Source organism: Oncorhynchus gorbuscha, linkage group LG21 (assembly GCF_021184085.1).
Source record: "Oncorhynchus gorbuscha isolate QuinsamMale2020 ecotype Even-year linkage group LG21, OgorEven_v1.0, whole genome shotgun sequence".
Lineage (NCBI taxonomy): Eukaryota > Metazoa > Chordata > Actinopteri > Salmoniformes > Salmonidae > Oncorhynchus > Oncorhynchus gorbuscha.
In genome coordinates, this window is record NC_060193.1 from 16525500 (window position 1) to 16545707 (window position 20208).

Below are 20208 nucleotides of genomic sequence, written 5' to 3' on the forward strand. Positions count from 1 at the left end.
TATGCATAGTCGAGCATCTTTTCGTGACAAAATATCTTGTTTAAAACGGGAACGTTTTTCATCCAAAATTTTTAATAGCGCCCCCTAATGCTTAACTGGTTTTAATTAACAAAGTCGTCAGAGCTGCCAAACTGATAAGGGTCTTATGTTAGGGAAGTATGTGTTCGTTTGTTTGTGTGTGTCTGTGTGCAGGGAAACACTCTTGTTCATTGACACATGTAGAATCTACGCCCTGATGCATTGAAGACACTTCATAACACTTTATGTTGGTCCTTCCTTTTTATTTTATTTTTACATTCATTTAACCTTTATTTATACAGGTTTTTCTCATTGAGATAAAATCTATTTTTCAAGGGAGACCTGGTTCAACAGCGTCAGGGGGAATAAAGTTTCAGACAAAACAACTTACATACACTAACACAACATGAAACAAAGCACACATACAGTGCAACAATTATATATTACGTCAAAACAACAGGGATATCATAACTAAAAAACAGCTGTCCTAAAGACAATTACAGTCTTCTATGATATTTACATCAATCAAGTGTTTAAACTCCATCAATGTGACTACATAATCACATTTTAAAATGTTCAGGAGAGAGTCCCAGGACCATGAAGCTGAGGAACTAAAACTATTTCTACCATGACCTGTTCTAATTCTTGGTACAAATGAGAATGGGACCGTAATTTATATTTATTTACTGGCCTGATTAAAAAATAATAAAGTGCCATTTTACCCCTGATGGCTTTTAAATCGGTGTGTTCCTGTGTTTAAGCCTACGCAAGGTCAATGACGACCAGCTGTCACGACTTCCGCCGAAGTCGGCTCCTCTCCTTTTTCGGATTGGCGTTCTGCGATCGACGTCACCGGCTTTCCAGCCAACGCCGCGCCATTTTTCATATATCCATTTGTCTTGTCTTGTTTCCATACACACCTGGTTTTCATTTCCCCAATCAATCTACTTGTATTTAACCCTCTGTTTCCCATCATGTTTTGTGTGTAATTGTTTCATGTTTTTGTGGTGTTTTATTACGCGCTTTATTTTTGTATGTTCCGTGTTTTGAGCGCATTTGATTTATGTACTGCTCTCTTTTTTGCTACTAAAATAAAAGTGCTGTAACGTTCGTCGTCTTCCTCTGATGAGGAGTAAGAGAGGTCGGACCAATTTGCAGCGTGGTAAGTGTCCATTTTAATAAGACAAACGGAACACTACAAAAATACAAAATAACAAAGTGAAACAAACGAAACGGTCCCGTGTGGTAACAAACACTAACACGGAAAATAATCACCCACAACTCAAAAGTGAAACCAGTCTACCTAAGTATGGTTCTCAATCAGGGACAATGATGAACAGCTGCCTCTGATTGAGAACCATACCAGGCCAAACACAGAAATTCCAAAACATAGAAAAAGGAACATAGACAACCCACCCAACTCACGCCCTGACCATACTAAAACAAAGACATAGCAAAAGAACTAAGGTCAGAACGTGACAAGTGCGCCTGTTTACATCACTCTCCTTCACCTGACTTCGCCTCTATACACCCGTTGACACCAGCCAACGGCTCTGTAGAGATCACAATGATGTGTTAGACGGTTTTCACTGTTAATGAACCTGAGGGCCGCATGATATACTGAGTCAAGTACACTCAGTGTAGTGGCTGAGGCCTGCATATATATAACATCACTAAATGTACATCGTACCAGCTCCTTCCTAACCTCCAGAGAAAAACAAGCCTTATGCCGGTAATAAAAACCTATTTTCATCTTGAGCTTCATTAAAGTTATCCACATGAATAGTGAAGCTCAGCTTGTCATCAACCCACACTTCCAAATATGTGTACACTTTGACTTGGTCTATAGTATGTCCATCCAATGAAGCAATGACATGATTAGTATCATGTCTGACATTTGAATATACCATGCATTTATTTTGGCAGTTACCTGTAGCTTCAGTATCTGTAGGAAAATTCCTCACACTTGTCCTTTATCACTTGTTAAATGCAACCTCCTCTTTGTATTTTAATGGACACACCATCACAATAGCTCCAACTCTAACCAGCAATAGTTAAGAGAAATACAGTCATTTATTCAAGCCAAACTCTGAAAAGTTTTTAAACTGTCTATCCAGCTTCACTGCAACTCTGCGTCCACTTCAGTAGCTTTCCATCATTGGTCTCCTGTCCTAGACAAGGTTTAAGGGCCATTTATCTGAGTCAATTTGAAGGGCCATTTGGTATCACTTACTTTAAAGGGGTCATTGTTACGGTGTAGTAACATGTGTAATTACACTGTAACAAGTATTGTAGTTTACTTGAACAACTTAAGTTTACCACTAACATCTTAATTGTTAGCCCAACTCATAGGTACAATGTAATAACAACATGTAATGTAGTCATTTTAAAAAGTCACTAATTAATTTAAAAAGTGTAACAACAAATTCACGTGTTACAAATGGGCAGGTTACCACTAAACTCACCAACTTATTGTGATGCTTCTTCTCAGCTTCAGCCAATTAATTAAAAACTGTGACAAAGGTTGGGATCCTTTGTGGATGCACTGGGTGTCTGAGAGATTACAGCCTAAGCTCAATAGGCTCTAATTACTTAACAATGAATGTGCACTGTTCAAAATATATCTCCAGTCAATGTTGTTGCTATCACTTATCCCCAAAATAAAACATACCATATGGGTTAATTTGTTAAATTGCACAGGATTTAGCTATAAAATGAAGTGTTTCTTGCAGGGTACTTATTTGTAGTGATTGTGTACTTATTCAGTACATTACCCATCCTGACAGCCTTATCCTATATTTTACGTTTCTAAAAGCGTAGCAGTGTGTGGGTAGAATCACTGTGGAAGACAAGCCAGGTTAAAAAAAGCCATATTACAACCTATGTGTTGTGATCATTGCGTTGTTTGCTCTATAACCTGTTTGTTCATATGCCTTGACACTATGATGTATAGGCCTAAGGCCGAGACAATAGAAAGACACAGTGGCAGCAATTTGACCACGAAGGCCTGATTCACACAGTCTCCTCTGAACAGTTTATGTTGAGATGTTTCTGTTTCTTGAACTCTGTGAAGCATTTATTTGAGCTGCAATGTCTGAGGCTGGTAACTCTAATGAACTTATCATTTGCACCCCCTCTAGGTGTCGCCCATCTTCCCCATTATCCCCTGTGTATTTATACCGGTGTTCTCTGTTTGTCTGTGATAGAGGAATTTCTAAATTCCTTATTGTTTTACAGCCAAAACCAAATTCGCACTCGTTTCTAATTCATTAATGAGGTGTAAGTTCATTAATTATGTATGAAGTAGATCGAGACCAGTCTTAAAAGTCAGGTAAGAGCGTTTAATTCCAGAAAGTACAGATTTTAAGATTTTATACACTACAGGTGAACTACAGGTGAAGTCACTCAATCCAGTCCCATCCAGTCCCATCTTCCCCATTATCCCCTGTGTATTTATACCGGTGTTCTCTGTTTGTCTGTTGCTAGCATTTTTGTGTCAGCTCCTGCTTTTCCCAGTCTCTCTTTTTCTCGCCCTCCTGATTTTGACCCTTGCCTGTCCTGTCTCTGAGCCCGCATGCCTGACCACTCTGCCTGCCCCTGACCCTGAGCCTGCCTGCCGTGCTGTACCTTTGCCCCACCTCTGGATTACTGACATCTGCCTGCCTTGACCTGTCGTTTGCCTTCCCTGTTGCTGTAATATACATTGTAACTCTGACACAGTCTGTATCTGGGTCTTACCTTCAAACCTGATACCTCTACCTTGTCACAACACAACTGATTAGCTCAAATGTATTAAGATGGAAAGAAATTCCACAAATGAACTTTTAACATGACACAACTGAAGCTAGGGGGGCGCTAATTTCATTATTGGATAAAAAAACGTGCCCGTTTTAAGCGCAATATTTTGTCACAAAAAGATGCTCGACTATGCATATAATTGCCAGCTTTGGAAAGAAAACACTCTGAAGTTTTCAAAACTGCAAAGGTATTATCTGTGGGTGCCCCAGAACTGAACTTACAGGCGAAACCAAGATGCAACCTCAAACAGAAAATGAGCAGGATTTTTGAGGCTCTGTTTTCCATTGTCTCCTTATATGGCTGTGAAAGCGCCACAAATTAGCCTGCCCTTTCTACCGTTTCTCCAAGTTGTCTGCAGCATTGTGACGTATTTGTAGGCATATCATTGGAAGATTGGCCATAAGAGACTACATTTACCAGGGGTCCGCCCAGTGTCCTCTGTTGAAATGGTTGCGTAATCTCCAAGCTGCTCGCATTCATCCATGTGATTGAGACAGAGAGGAGACTTCCAGGAATGATATATCATGAAGAGATATGTGAAAAACATCTTGAGGATTGATTCTAAACAACGTTTCAGACGATATTATGGAGTTAATGTGGAAGAAAGTTTGGCGTTTGGATGAATGAATTTTCGTTTTTTTTTGGTAGCCAAACATGACGCAGAAAACGGACCAATTTCTCCTGCACAACTAATCTTTCAGGAAAACTGAACATTTGCTATCTAACTGAGAGTCTCCTCATTGAAAACACCCGAAGTTCTTCAAAGGTAAATGATTTATTGAATGTTTTTGCTGGTTTTTGTGAAATGTTGCCTGCTAATGCTAACGCAAAATGCTAATGCTAAATGCTAACGCTAAATGCTAACGCAAAACGCTAAACGCTAGTTTGCTATGGTTGAGAAGCATATTTTGAAAATCTGAGATGACAGTGTTGTCAACAAAAGGCCAAGCTTGAGAGCAAATAGATTAATTTCATTTCATTTGCGATTTTCATGAATAGTTAACGTTGCGTTATGGTAATGAGCTTGAGGCTGTATTCACGATCCCGGATCCGGGATGGCTCGACGCAAGAAGTTAATTGAAATGCATTCCAGGTGACTACCTCATGAAGCTGGCTGAGAGAATGCCAAGAGTGTGCAAAGCTGTCATCTAGGCAAAGAAGAATCTTAAATATAAAATATTTATTTATTTATTTAACACTTTTTGGTTACTACATCACTCCATATGTGTTATTTCATAGTTTTGATGTCTTCACCATTATTCTACAAAGTAGAAAATAGTACAAATAAACCAGTTTTGACTGGTACTGTATATTTTTGACAACTTTTACTTTAACCCCACTACAGTTCTAAAGAAAATCATTTACTTTTTACTCCATACATATTCCCTGACACCCAAAAGTACTCATTACATTTCGAATGCTAAGTAGAATAAGAAAGTGGTCCAATTCACACATTTATCATGAGAACATCCGTGTTGGCCTCACTGTTGTACTATGGGTGATGATGGACTTGTGATTGTAGGTTTTCCCCAGCAATGTATATCTACACTAGCGTTCCACAGGGGTGCTGGCCCATGTAAAACCCAGCAGAATTGCAGTTCTTGACACAAACCGGTGCGCCCGGCACTTACTACCATATCTTGGAAAGAGCAGGAATTCCTGATATTTTGTACACTCAGTGTATATATGATATGGTCCAGTCTGGTAGAGCATGTCGTATAGGGTATGAGAGTTGACGCTATGGTCTGGTTTGGCATAGAGACAGACTTGGCAGAACAGGTATACTGTTTCATTACAAGTTAAATGAAATTTTGACCAACAATACAATTCTAGTGCAATGCTTAAGGTGTGATGTGTATATTATCCACACAAACAACTAATTGTTGAGCAAATTGTTCAGAAAACAAGTCATCTATGTCACGAATCCCGCTTCATTGATGCCGACTTAGTGGAACAGCTGGGGCTTTCCAAGGAGCAATTACCGGAAGCCATTGAAGCAACCACTCTGAACGGCAGTAGTCTGGCACGGATCACTATGAGGACTGATCCGGTTAAGATGTTGTTGTCGGGGAATCATTCAGAGGTTATTTCTTTTTTCATTTTGCCTTCCCCCCCATGTTCCTCTGGTTCTTGGATACCCCTGGCTAAGAGAACACAATCCTTTGTTCGATTGGGTGACTGGTAATGTAACTAGTTGGAGCATTGAGTGCCATGCTCACTGCCTCAGGACTGCCTGTTCTCATGCTGTCCCCAGTCAGGTCAGTGAGTTTGCTCCTCCTGATTTGTCCCTGGTTCCTGAAACATATCACGAGTTGGGTGAGGTGTTCAGTAAGCAGAAAGCTCAGTCACTTCCTCCCCACCGACCTTATGATTGTACAATTAAGCTGTTCCCTGGAGCTGCCTTTCCCAAGGGACGGTTATACAGTATTTCTCGAGCTGAGCGGGAAGCCCTGGAGACCTACATAAAGGAGTCTCTTGCTGCAGGTCTCATTCGTCCCTCGTCATCACCCCTGGGAGCTGGATGTTTTTTTGTGAGTAAGGATGGCTCTCTTCGACCGTGTATTGATTATCGGGGGTTGAGTGATATTACGGTCAAGAACAAGTACCCCTTGCCCTTGATGAGCTCCGCTTTCGATTCTTTACAGGGTGCTACTGTGTTTACGAAGCTTGATCTACGCAATGCGTATCATCTGGTTCGGATCAAAGAGGGGGACGAGTGGTTGATTGGATTCAATACACCTATGGGACATTTCGAGTACCAGGTGATGCCGTTTGGACTTTCCAACGCTCCAGCAGTGTTCCAAAGTTTGGTGAATGACGTGCTGAGGGATATGATCGGTCTGTTTGTGTTCGTTTACCTGGATGACATCCTGATTTTCTCCAAGGAGCTTTCCAGCCACATCCAGCATGTTAAGCAGGTCCTGCAGCGGTTATTGGAGAACCGTCTGTTTGTGAAGGCAGAGAAGTATGATTTTCACGCCCACACTACATCCTTCCTCGGGTACATCATCTCCAGGGGTGAGATCAAGATGGACCAAGAGAAGGATCGGGCGGTTCGGGATTGGGCCCGGCCCGGTACGAGATTGCAGCTCCAGAGATTCCCGGGATTTGCAAACTTCTATCTGAGGTTTATCCGTGATTACAGCCGGGTGGCCGCCCCTTTAACTGCTCTGATGTCGTGCACCAGAATTTTCTGTTGGACTCCTGAGGCAGACCGAGCATTTCTGAACTTGAAGAGCCGATTCACCAACGCGCCGATTCTCTCTCAACCTGACACTTCCCGTAAGTTTGTTGTTGAGGTGGACGCGTCTGATGTGGGGGTGGGCGCCATCCGGTCCCAGCGTAGCTCCACTGACGGTAAACTCCATCCCTGCGCCTTCTACTCTTGTTCCGACCTGGGTCGAAGAACGGCAAAGCGGACGCCTTGTCCCGGATGTTCTCCAAGACGGATGAGAGTGGGGCCAAGACTGAGACGATTCTTCCCCAGAACCTTGTTGTGGGAGCCGTTACATGGAGGATTGAGGAGGATGTGATGGCGGCCCTTCGGACGCAGCCCGGCCCCGGTAACGGTCCACCCGGTCGGTTGTTCGTGCCTGTGTCGGTCCATTCTGCTGTTCTTCAGTGGTCCCACGCCAGCAAGATAGCTTGTCACCCTGGCGTTGCTCGGACTATGACGCTACTGCACAGACGATTTTGGTGGCCTGCCATGGGAGAAGATACCCGGAGGTTTGTTGCCGCATGTCCTGTTTGTGCTCAGAACAAAAGTACCAATCGGCCCAGCTCTGGGCTTCTTCACCCCCTACCTATTCCTCGGCGACCTTGGTCGCATCTGGCCCTGGATTTTGTCACGGGATTTCCCCCTTCTGTTGGGAACACGGTCATTCTGACCATTGTGGACAGATTCAGCAAGTTTGCTCATTTTGTCCCTCTCTCCAAGCTTCCATCTGCCACGGAGACGTCCGAGATCCTGGTTAGGGATGTTTTCAGGGTCCATGGATTGACATTGTTTCTGACCGTGGTCCTCAGTTTACCTCTGCTGTCTGGAGATCCTTCTGTTTGGCCATTGGAGCTACAGTCAGTCTCACTTCTGGATTTCACCCACAATCTAATGGTCAGGCGGAGAGAGCCAACCAGAAGATGGAGTCCACGCTGCGTTGTCTTGTCTCCTCTGATCCCACCTCTTGGTCATCTCAATTACACTGGGTCGAGTATGCCCATAATACCCTTCCTTCATCTGCCACTGGGATGTTCCCCTTCCAATGCCTGTACGGATACCAACCTCCCTTGTTTCCTTCTCAGGAGAGGGATCTTTCGGTTCCTTTTGTCCAGGCCCACATTCGTCGTTGCCACCGGACCTGGCATCGGGCCAGGAAGGTCGTCCTTAGAGTTTCTGACCGGTATCAGATCCAGGCGAATTGTCGCCGTATTCCTGCTCCCGCTTATACCATAAGCGTTTGGTTGGCTACACGGGATCTTCCTCTACGGACTGAGTCGAGGAAACTGTCACCAAAGTTCATTGGTCCGTTTGTAGTGGAGAGAATCATTAACCCTGTTGTGGTCCGACTCAAATTGCCGGCAACGCTTCGAGTACACCCCACCTTTCATGTCTCCTGCCTCAAGCCGGTTCTCCTCAGTCCTCTGTTGCCCCCTCCTCCTCGTCCTCCTCCTCCTCGGATGATCGGAGGTGGTCCTGCCTACACGGTGCGCCGCATAATGGATTCCAGACGGTGGGGTCTAGGTTTCCAATATCTTGTGGATTGGGAAGGATATGGTCCAGAGGAGAGGAGTTGGATTCCTTGGCGTCAGATCCTTGATGACGACCTGCTTCGTGACTTCTACCGCCTCCACCCTGACGCTCCAGGTAGTCCGCCCGGTGCCGTTCGTCGGAGGGGGGGTACTGTCACGAATCCCGCTTCCTGAGTCTGTGTTTGCCTGTGTTTCTGTCCTGGAGTGTGTTTCCGGTGTCCTGGAACGCACCCTGTCTGGTTGACGGGCGAATTAGCTTGTTGGGGGATCGATGTTCACCCGCACCTGTATCCCATCAGTAATCTGCACACCTGTCCTGATCATCACCTCTCCCCTTCAAAAGCTCTGACCTGACATCCATTCCCTGCCGGATCGTTAGCCATGAACATTACTCACCCGGATCATTTACCTCATTCCCGCCTGGTCGTCGGAGGATTCCACTACTCCATTGGATCCACCTATTTACTCCCATCAACTCACCACCGCTGCCCGCTACGCCACCTGGATATATCTACCCATTCACATTCACTTGTAAATAAATACTCACCTTCTTCCTACTCTCCTTGTCCTGGTCAGCTTCTAGGTTCGATTTTGAAAGAATGTGACAATCTATGTCTTATTATTGTTTGTTTTATTTGAAAAAATTAAATACATGACAATAAATATATCAAAGACATGTTTTATATCAACAATACTATTATGTTCTTCCTTAATGTCTATACTGTATACATAAAACATAGAAATATATACAAATAAATAATACCCTTTGGGGGGGGGGGTGTGTCCCTATCACTTTCCTGACTCATTGATTGAAGTCTCTTTGGACCAGAGGGAACAGTGCCCCCTACTGGCACTCCAACACCACTTGTTCTGGTTGTTGTCTACCATCCAAGACTTGACTGGGGCCAACCCCACTTCAGAGGCAAGCCAGCAGAGGGGTTGCAGGGTGGCACAGCTTCCAGTGCCAGACAAAGAGTGATCAAGTGCTAGTGGTGGTATGTGGGGAGAGAGTCTCAATGGAACGTTGATTCTGACGCTGTTGATTTCTGTAGGAGAGAAGGTGTGCTGATTAACCCTCTGAGATACATGTTAGAATCCATAAGCTTCATGGCAGACTATATTTATGGCTGAATAGATCCTGTACTCTGTTAAGCTTTATGGAAGCATACATTTTCTTCTGAATAGAGAGTGTACTCTGTTTAGGTTTATGGAAGAATATATTTATGGAAGAATCGATACTGTACCCTACCCTGTGAAGCTTCAAACCATATGTATTTAGAGGAAAATACAGGTAACTGACAAAATAAAGGAAACAACAACATAGTTTTCTCTTAATGGGGCGTTGGGCCACTGCGAGCCAGAACAGCTTCAACGCGCCTTGAGATAAATTATACAAGCGTCCTTATTACACAAGAAATTCCATCATTTGGTGTTTTGTTGATGGTGGTGAAAACACTGTCTCAGGCGCCGCTCCAGAATCTCCCATAAGTGTTCAATTGAGTTGAGATCTAGTGACAGAGACGGCCAGGGCATATGGTTTACATCGTTTTCACGCTCATCAAACCGTTCAGTGACCAGTCGTGCCCTGTGATGGGGGGCATTGTCATCCTATGGGTGAATAACCATGGTAGCCAAAATAACTGGACCTGCCCCGCATTTTTATGCATGACGGGATGTTAATTGCTTAGGAATTGTTCAGGAACCACACCTGTGTGGAAGCACCTGCTTTCAATATTGTTCGTATCCCTCATATACTCAAGTGTTCAGGTGTACTGGTAAATGGCCCATGATCTATATGGCACACATAGATGACCTTATCTAACTACGCAAGTCAGTTAAGAACCAATTCTTATTTACAGTGGCGGCTTACACTGGCCAAATCTGGATTACTCTGGGACAATTATGAGTAGCCCTATGGGACTCCCTATCACAGCCGGTTGTGATACAGCCTGGAATTGAACCTGGGTGTCTGTAGTGACGCCTCAAGCACTGAGATGCAGTGCCTTAGACCGCTGCACCACTCAGGAGCCCAATATATCAAATGAAATAAAAATGATAAATATATGTACTCCACCATTCAAAAGTTTGTGGTCACTTAGAAATGTCTTTGTTCTTGAAAGAAAAGCACAGTGTAGACAGTACAGTGTAGACATTGTTAATGTTGTAAATGACTATTGTAGCTGGAAACGGATTATTTTGAATGGAATATCTACATCTGCTTACAGAGGTCCATTATCAGCAACCATCACTCCAAATAATAACATCATTCTGACTTCATAAAATAGCCTGTGCAATAAAACATCCATAAACTCACACTTTGATTTGTCTTTCAATCAGTGTTTTGGCAAAATTCCCATTTGGGTCCAGACAGAGCGGACCCCTGGTTTTCAGTGTGACACTGATAGCGAGAGAGAGAGAGAGAGAGAGAGAGAGAGAGAGAGAGAGAGAGAGAGAGAGAGAGAGAGAGAGAGAGAGAGAGAGAGAGAGAGAGAGAGAGAGAGAGAGAGAGAGAAGGGGGGGGGGTGAAAAAGAAAAAGAGTGGGTGGGAGGGAGGGAGATGTTTAATTAAATTAATAATTGAAATATATTTGGAAAGCGTGCATCTAATTTTCTTACATTACAGTACAGTACGGCACAGTATGGTATAAAAACTCACATGACTTCTTCCTTAGAGCAGTGCGAGCGAGGACGGTAATAGGTCAGTTTCCTGATTAAACTGATATTCACCCCCCCTGTATGTACTGTAGGACAGCGGCATCGAGGATATTGTATACCTCTCCCTGTAGAGAAAAACAGAAAGTCAAACAAACACTTTAGTCTCCCTCTACATTCATAAACAATCCCCTAATCTAGTTTTAGGCGGGATTCGATCTGAAACCATGTTACAGTGAGCTTGAGATTCAAAGGTAATTTCCAATTTATATTTTTGTCTACAATAAATATGATCTCAGTCAACAAGGTAACATTGCCTTTAAAAGGCGCATTATCGACAATGTTATACAGATTGTATCCCGGACTTAAAGCTTTATTGTAAGTGTCAAGAAATGAATAACATCGTTCACATCCATAGTCCACAATTCTATAGTTAGATAAACACTGAGTGTACAAAACATTAAGGACACGTTGCTAATATTGTCTTTTTGCCCTCAGATCAGCCTCAATTTGTCAGGAAGTGGTGTTGAAAGTGTTCCACAGGGACGCTGGCCTATTTTGACTCCAAAGCTTCCTACGTGTCCTTAATGTTTTGTACACTCAGTATAAGTTCAACGTTCTACTAAATACTAAAACATAATACTAATTGTCATCAAAAGTTCTACAGACAGATTTTTAAGCCAGTTAGTTACCTTGTATCATGCAGATAACATCTGAGCACACCAGAAGAACGATAACAGCCATTGCAGTATTCATGATGATCTTGACTCTGTAGACTGTAGTTGCAGTGTGGCTGTTGTATCAGAAGGTAGACCAGTAAGCCAGCTGCAGTTTTCTTCTTTTTCTTCTTCAGTTGCAGTGAATTTCTGAGTTCAACAGTTTTCTTCTTTTTCTTCTTCAGTTGCAGTGAATTTCTGAGTTCAACAGTTTTCTTTGCTGAGTTGCTCTTCTCGTCTCCAGTTTAGATTCTGTCTGCTGCATCATGGAAAGAGACATATTATATGGTCTGAGCTCTGTGAAAGTGACTCGAAAGACCACATACCAGAGTTGAGGGGAAGCACGCCAAGTCTTGCATATGGTAACATTAGTGTTCTCCCACCCACCTCCCCTCTCCTCCCCTCCCACATAATGCATGTCTGAACAGCAGCCCTTCTCTACCAGATAATTTCACAAAAAACTCATCACTTTTCATTGTTAGAATCTCCTTTTTATGAGACACCTTCCTTCCATCCTGTATGGACACTGAACCAGTGTCGTGTGTTGAGGTCTGAGGATGGGAAGGCACTTTCTATTGAGCCCTGTCCCGCCTCAGACACTGTCTGTGTCAGGTCATGCTAGAACTAAATGCTGAGGAGCTGTCCAGGTGATTTGTCTTGTACCATTTGTGAACTGTACACTCCGACAAGACCAGCCTTAAGTACATGTCATATTTTGAAAGGCTCTCGTTTGCAGTTGTTGAACTTTTGTGACATTTTTTCAAATTTTAGGCAGTCCATTAAGCCAAGGAAATGAAGTTCACCAAGGTGGTAAAACCTGGCTCGCATCTGAACATTGATATTGTCCAGTATGTTGTAGTAGATTCTCCCCCTCTCTACTCTGATCGGCTGTTTACTATGAGTTTTGCGTTCTGCCATTCCCAGTTCATTGTATTTCTGATCAAATCGCTCATAGAAACTATCCAAGTCTTGTCACTGACATTCCAGTAATTTAATTATATCGCTGATACAGGTACGACAGAAACCAATATCCATCACTTCTTCTGCAGAACATGGAAGAGTGGTTTAATTGGAAATTCCTTCATAGGCCATGAGCAAAAAGCATGGTGGCGGCCTCTAGATGGGTTGTTTTCATCTGTTTTCAATTACAAACTCCTTCTGCAGCTGGATAAAAGCCAGTGTCCCTTTTGTTAGGAAAGTGAGCTTCTTGGTATGTATGTGCTGTGTTGGTTGCTGGTCTGGTAAAATTGTTGTAAAGTATTTTGTAGCTGGTCCTGCTGAGGTATGTGTATGCCAAAAGGACTGTTTGTGATTATTTAAATTGTTCACTTTAAGTTAGTAATTATTCTGTTTTTGTTCCTGAAGGGGAAGGCACCTTGGGGGTGTTTAGACAAGAGGCCTGCTGGCATACATATACCCGTAGTATGTACTCTGTCTATGCACACTAGGTAAGACCTGGGCGGACCATCCCCTGTATTTTTGTTAGTGCGCCAGGTGGCGTTAAGAATAAGTCAGTCGTGGATAGGTAGGTAAGGTAGGAGAGGGGGCTCTTTAACTTTAACTTTCTTTGCTTTGGTTCTGTCCAGCCCCTTTCCCCCAAATTACCGTGTGAAGGAAGAATAAATTCCCTGTTAAGGGTAATATTCTCTGCCTCTGTCATCCTTACCCACACCTACAGTCACATACCTGTTTCACTCCAGTGGAGTTCAGTGTTGCAGGGTGTTGCGTTCCCTCCTTCAAGAGGCGTGCGTAACCCAGTCACACGTCCAGTGGCAATGTGCCAGGGAGTCTAAGTCATTGGTCGTAGTCTGGATGCCAGATGTTTAGCTAACACTCAAAATATTATCAGATGAATAAGAGTAGCAAGGAATGGAATGACAGAGGCTTTAAAGCTCAACAGACTGGTACTACTTAGACTACTTTTGCTCTCGAGTGGCGCAGCGGTCTAAGGCACTGCATTTCAGTGCTAGAGGCATCACTACAGACTCCGGTTCTCCGATTAATTCTTAACTGACTTAAATTCATTCTTAACTGACTTGCCTAGTTAAATAAAAAAATGTATAAAACATTCAGGAGTCATTGAATTTCCTTGAGTTTCAGAGGGATGTTGCAATGCTGTTCTCTACTTCTAAACACTTCTGAACCAGTGTGTTGTAATTGAAATATCTACATTCCACCATGTGGGAAAGAAAAGCCCTGGCATTATTAAATCATGGTTTGTTTAAAGACTCCCAAAACAAACTATAATGAGGGTAATTTATCAGTCTGTGTGTGTGTGCCTTGCGAGGAAAATCCACTGACTGTCCCTGTGACTCAATAAATAGTTTTAGTTTAGTTTAGTTTATTTTATTTTTACAGGGACAGTGCACATTAATCAACGTTTCAGTAAAAGTGCCGGTTTTAGCCAGCCGGCTAATTTTCAACCGCAGTCCCTGGGCAGGTTATTAAAAACAATTACAATATAGACAATAGCACCATAGACATAGCAACATAGCAACATAGGACAAGCAAGACATAGCATACAGACAGAGCAACATAGGACAAGCAAGACGTAGCATACAGACAGAGCAACATAGAACAAAAAGCAGCAAGACAAAATTCATAAAAGCAACAGAGTGTTTCCACACCTCACAAGCTACAGACAACAGACAACATGGAAAGCGGCAACACACAGCTAGGGACCATGTTCACAAATCTGATTGACCTTTAGCCATGTCTTCAAGCATTTTGTGAAAGTGTGATATGTGGTGCAGTCATGTGTGTCTGATGGCAGTGTATTCCAGACATGGGAAGCTCTCACAGAGAATGCAGATTTACTAAAGGTGCTTTTCCTTAGGGGAACTATACAGTCACCTCTCATGGCAGACCTTGTGGATCTGCTGCCATATGTCTGGGTTTTCTGTTTAACAAAAATATTGAGTGGAGGGGGAGCCAGGCCATTAAGGATCTTGAATACAAGACATGCGTCGGTGTATTGCACAAGATTTTCCCAACTCAAGAGCTCATGTTTTCTAAGGATGTGACAATGATGATGGCTATTGGGCTTCCTATCAAGCACTTTGAGAGCCTGTTTGTAGACAGACTGAATAGGTTTTAATGTTGTACAGCAAGCTTGGGCTCAACTAGTCAAGCAGTATGTTAAGTGGGGGAGTATCATAGATTTGAAGTACAGTTTTGCTACCTCTGTAGTCAAACAATTTCGTATAAATCGGAAATTAGCTAGATTGAATTTAGTTATTTGAATTACCATTTTCACATGCTTTTTAAAAGAGAGGTTGGAATCAAGTATGATGCCAAGGTACTTAAAATCGGATACCACCTGGAGCTTCTCCCCTGACACATAGACATCTGGCTCTGTAGCATCTGTTGCCCTCTTTGTGAAGAACATGCAAACAGTTTTTTTCACATTGAGATGCAAACACGAGTCACTGAGCCACTTTGTAACCTGGACCATTACAGTAGTGAGTTCTTGTGCAGCTTGTTGTTTGCTCTCGGGTCAATGAAAGGAAGCAACTCAGGTCAATGAAAGGAAGAGTGTTATAACACTAAATTATTTCACTGTGTTACTGAGCAGATGTGATTCCTAATAATGCATTTCCTATTGGGCTAACAATTAAGACGTTGGCTTCTTCTGTGAGAGACCTGGGTTCAAATCCCGCCGGTGACATCCCTGTGACTGTCAATGGGTGGGTGTAGCTGGTGCCTAGAAGTCAGGTGCGGGAGAGCAGAGAGTGGACAAAGCACTTTACTAAGGCAATCATTTGCACAGAACGCAACTGCTTCACAAAACAAATGTCCAACGAACAAGTGAGGCAGCACAAAGTACAAAAACCTAAGTACCAAGTACCGGCTGCCACAAACCACTGGTAATAAAACAAAACCTGGCGCAAACCAGCCGGAAGTGTGCCAACCTTGACAATAAACAATTTCACACACAGACATGGGGGGGGGGGGACAGACGGTTAAATACACAACAAGTAATGAGGGAAATGTAAACCAGGTGTGTGGGAAAACAAGACAAAACAAATGTTAAATGAAAGGTGGATCGGCGATGGCTAGAAGACCGGTGAAGTTGACGAACGCCGCCAGAACAAGGAGAGGAACCGACTTCGGTGGAAGTCGTGACAGTGCCTCAAACAATACCTATGGATAACACTGATATTTCTTATTTGCAAGGACAAATTGGTTATTAGTCTTTCATTGGAAGCATTTCTAAACCACCCACTACTTTCAAGCATGGTTGAGATGCTTGTCCTTGATGGCTTAACAAAGTCTTCAGAGCTGCCAAACTGACAAGGGTCTTATGTTAGGGAAGTGTGTGTTCGTTTGTTTGTGTGTGTCTGTGTGCAGGCAAACACTCTTGTTCATTGACGCTTGTAGAATCTATGCCTGTCAGGATTTGGCCAGGGTTGTTCCGGTTTTTGGTCACTAGACGCCCCCATTGTGCCTTTTGACCTTTTGTTTTCCCTTGATCCCCATTATTATTTGCACCTGTGCCTCGTTTCCCCTGATTGTATTTAAACCCTTTGTTTTCCTCAGTCCTTTGCTCTGTGTTTGTATGTTAGCACCCAGCCCTAGTACTCTGTGAACTCTTTTTGATCCCGGTGGAATTCTGTTTTTTTTGTTCTTGTTTGTTTGTTTTTGAATATCTTTTGAGGCTTTTTGTGCTTTACCTTCCACCTTGTGGATTTACCTTTTTGTCTTGGAGGATTACCTTTGTTCTTGTGGAATTCCTTTTGAGGTTGTGGAGTTACATGTTTTCCTGAAGAACTTCACTTTTTACTTCATTAAATACACCGTCTCAAGTATTGCTGTGTCTGCCTCATCTTCTGGGTTCTGCCGACTATTCGTGGCTCAGTTGGTTTAGTGACTGTTTCTCACTCCGGAGACCCGGTTTCGTAACCGGGTCCTGACAATGCCCTGATGCATCGAAGACACTTGTTTTTTTTTACATTTATTTAACCTTTATTTATACAGGTTTTTCTCATTGAGATAAAATCTATTTTTCAAGAGAGACCTGGTCCAACAGCAGCAGGGGGAATACAGTTTCAGACAAAATAACTTACATACACTAACACAACATTAAACAAAGCACACATACAGTGCAACAATTATATATCAGTCAAAAAAACAGGAATATCATAACTAAAAAACAGCTGTCCTAATGACAATTACAGTCCTCTATGATATTTACATTGATCAAGTGTTTAAACTCCATCAATGTGACTACATCATCACATTTTAAAATGTTCAGGAGAGAGTCCCAGGACCATGAAGCTGAGGAACTAAAACTATTTCTACCATGACCTGTTCTAATTCTTGGTACTGTTAAAGCAAATGAGAATGGGACAGGAATTTATATGTATTTACTGACCTGATTTAAAAAATAACAGAGATAAAGTGGCATTTTACCCAGTATGGCCTTATAAACCAGTGTTTAAGCCTACGCAAGGTCCGTAGAGATAAGTATGGATTTTTGATTGGTAATGAACCTGAGGGCTGCATGATATACTGAATCAAGTACACTCAGTGTAGTGGTTGAGGCCTGCATATATACAGTATATATATATATATATATATATATATATATATATATATTTATATATATATATATTTACTCAAATCTGCAACCACCAGTAATGTACATCGTACCAGCTCCTTCCTCGCCTCCAGGGAAATAAATGCCTTATGCCGGTAATAAAAACCTATCCACATGAATAGTGAAGCTCAGCTTGTCATCAGCCAGCACTCCCAAATATTTGTACACTTTGACTTGGTCTATAGTTAAAATTCACTCAGGCGCCGACAGAGATGGCCGCCTCACTTCGCGTTCCTAGGAAACAATGCAGAATTTAGTTTTTTTATGTGTTATTTCTTACATTGGTACCCCAGGTAATCTTAGGTTTCATTAAATACAGTCGGGAAGAACTACTGAATATAAGAGCAACGTCAACTCACCATCAGTACGACCAGGAATATGACTTTCCCGAAGCGGATCCTGTGTTCTGCCTTCCACCCAGAACAACAGAATGGATCCCAGCCTGTAAACCAAAACAAAGACGTCGTAAAAGAGGGAAATGAAGCGGTCTTCTGGTCAGGCTCCGGAGACGGGCACATCGCGCACCACTCCCTAGCATACTACTCGCCAATGTCCAGTCTCTTGACAACAAGGTTGATGAAATCCGAGCAAGGGTAGCATTCCAGAGGGACATCAGAGACTGTAACGTTCTTTGCTTCACGGAAACATGGCTCACTCGAAAAACGCTAATGGAATCGGTGCAGCCAGCTGGTCTCTTCACGCATCGCGCCGACAGAAACAAACATCTTTCTGGTAAGAAGAGGGGTGGGGGCGTACACCTTATGATTAACGAGACGTGGTATAATCACAACAACATACAGGAACTCAAGTCCTTCTGTTCACCTGATTTAGAATTCCTCACAATCAAATGTCGACCGCATTATCTACCAAGGGAATTCTCTTCGATTATCATCACAGCCATATATATTCCGCCCCAAGCAGACACATCGATGGCCCTGAACTAACTTTATTTGACTCTTTGCAAACTGGAAACCACATATCCTGAGGCTGCATTCATTGTAGCTGGGGATTTTAACAAGGCTAATCTGAAAACAAGACTCCCTAAATTGTATCAGCATATCGATTGCGCAACCAGGGCTGGTAAAACCTTGGATCATTGCTATTCTAACTTCCGCGACGCATATAAGGCCCTCCCCCGCCCTCCTTTCGGAAAAGCTGACCACGACTCCATTTTGTTTTCTCCCTGCCTACAGACAGAAACTAAAAACAAGAAGCTCCCGTGCTCAGGTCTGTTCAACACTGGTCCGACCAATCTGATTCCACGCTTCAAGACTGCTTCGGTCACGTGGACTGGGATATGTTCCGCATTGCGTCAAATAACAACATTGACGAATATGCTGATTCGGTGAGCGAGGTCATTAGAAAGTGCATTGATGATGTCGTTCCCATAGCAACGATTAAAACATTCCCAAACCAGAAACCGTGGATTGATGGCAACATTCGAGTGAAACTGAAAGCACGAACCACTGCTTTTAACCAGGGAAAGGTGACCAGAAACATGACCGAATACAAACAGTGTAGCTATTCCCTCCGCAAGACAATCAAACAAGCTAAGCGTCAGTATAGAGACAAAGTAGAGTCACAATTCAACGGCTCAGACACAAGAGGTATGTGGAAGTGTCTACAGTCAATCACTAACTAACTTTTTTGCCCGCTTTGAGGACAATACATTACCACTGACACGGCCCGCAACCAAAACCTGCAGACTCTCCTTCACTGCAGCCGAAGTGAGTAAAACATTTAAACGTGTTAACCCTCGCAAGGATGCGAGACAAGCTGGCTGGTGAGTTGACGGACATATTCAATCAATCCTTATCCCAGTCCGCTGTTCCCACATGCTTCAAGAGGGCCACCATTGTCCCTGTTCCCAAGAAAGCTAAGGTAACTGAGCTAAACGACTACCGCCCCGTAGCACTCATTTCCGTCATCATGAAGTGCTTTGAGAGACTAGTCAAGGACCATATCACCGCCACCCTAACTGACACCCTAGACCCACTCCAATTTGCTTACCGCCCAAATACAGTGGGGCAAAAAAGTATTTAGTCAGCCACCAATTGTGCAAGTTTTCCCACTTAAAAATATGAGAGAGGCCTGTTATTTTCATCATAGGTACACTTCAACTATGACAGACAAAATGAGAAAAATAATCCAGAAAATCACATTGTAGGATTTTTAACGATTTTACTTGCAAATTATGGTGGAAAATAAGTATTTGGTCACCTACAAACAAGCAAGATTTCTGGCTCTCACAGACCTCTTTAAGAGGCTCCTCTGTCCTCCACTCGTTACCTGTATTAATGGCACCTGTTTCAACTTGTTATCAGTATAAAATACACCTGTCCACAACCTCAAACAGTCACACTCCAAACTCCACTATGGCCAAGACCAAAGAGCTGTCAAAGGACACCAGAAACAAAAGTGTAGACCTGCACCAGGCTGGGAAGACTTAATAGGTAAGCAAGTGGTCACCTGATGCTCCCAGAGAGATTCTCGTGTAAAATACAGAGGTAACCATTACTCCAATCGGTCCGACTGAAAAACGAATTGTCCCGATGGATATATTATCAAATAGATATTTGAAAAACACTTTGAGGATTGATTATAAACAACGTTTGCCATGTTTCTGTCGATATTAATTTAGAATATTTTTAGCCGTTTTCGTGATTGCAATTTCCGGGA

General features: G+C 42.8%; 1 protein-coding gene across 1 annotated transcript; it reads right to left on the reverse strand.

Annotated features, from left to right (window-relative positions):
- Positions 1 to 9193: 9193 nt before the first annotated feature.
- Positions 9194 to 12255, reverse strand: LOC124008528 (interleukin-8-like). Its single transcript, XM_046319863.1, has 4 exons — positions 11907 to 12255; positions 11219 to 11342; positions 10877 to 10960; positions 9194 to 9608 (listed from the first exon to the last, which is right to left on the reverse strand). The coding sequence occupies exons 1-4, from the start codon at positions 11968 to 11970 to the stop codon at positions 9542 to 9544; spliced, it is 339 nt and encodes a 112-aa protein (XP_046175819.1). The 5' UTR covers positions 11971 to 12255; the 3' UTR covers positions 9194 to 9541.
- Between the last annotated feature and the right edge of the window lie 7953 nt (positions 12256 to 20208).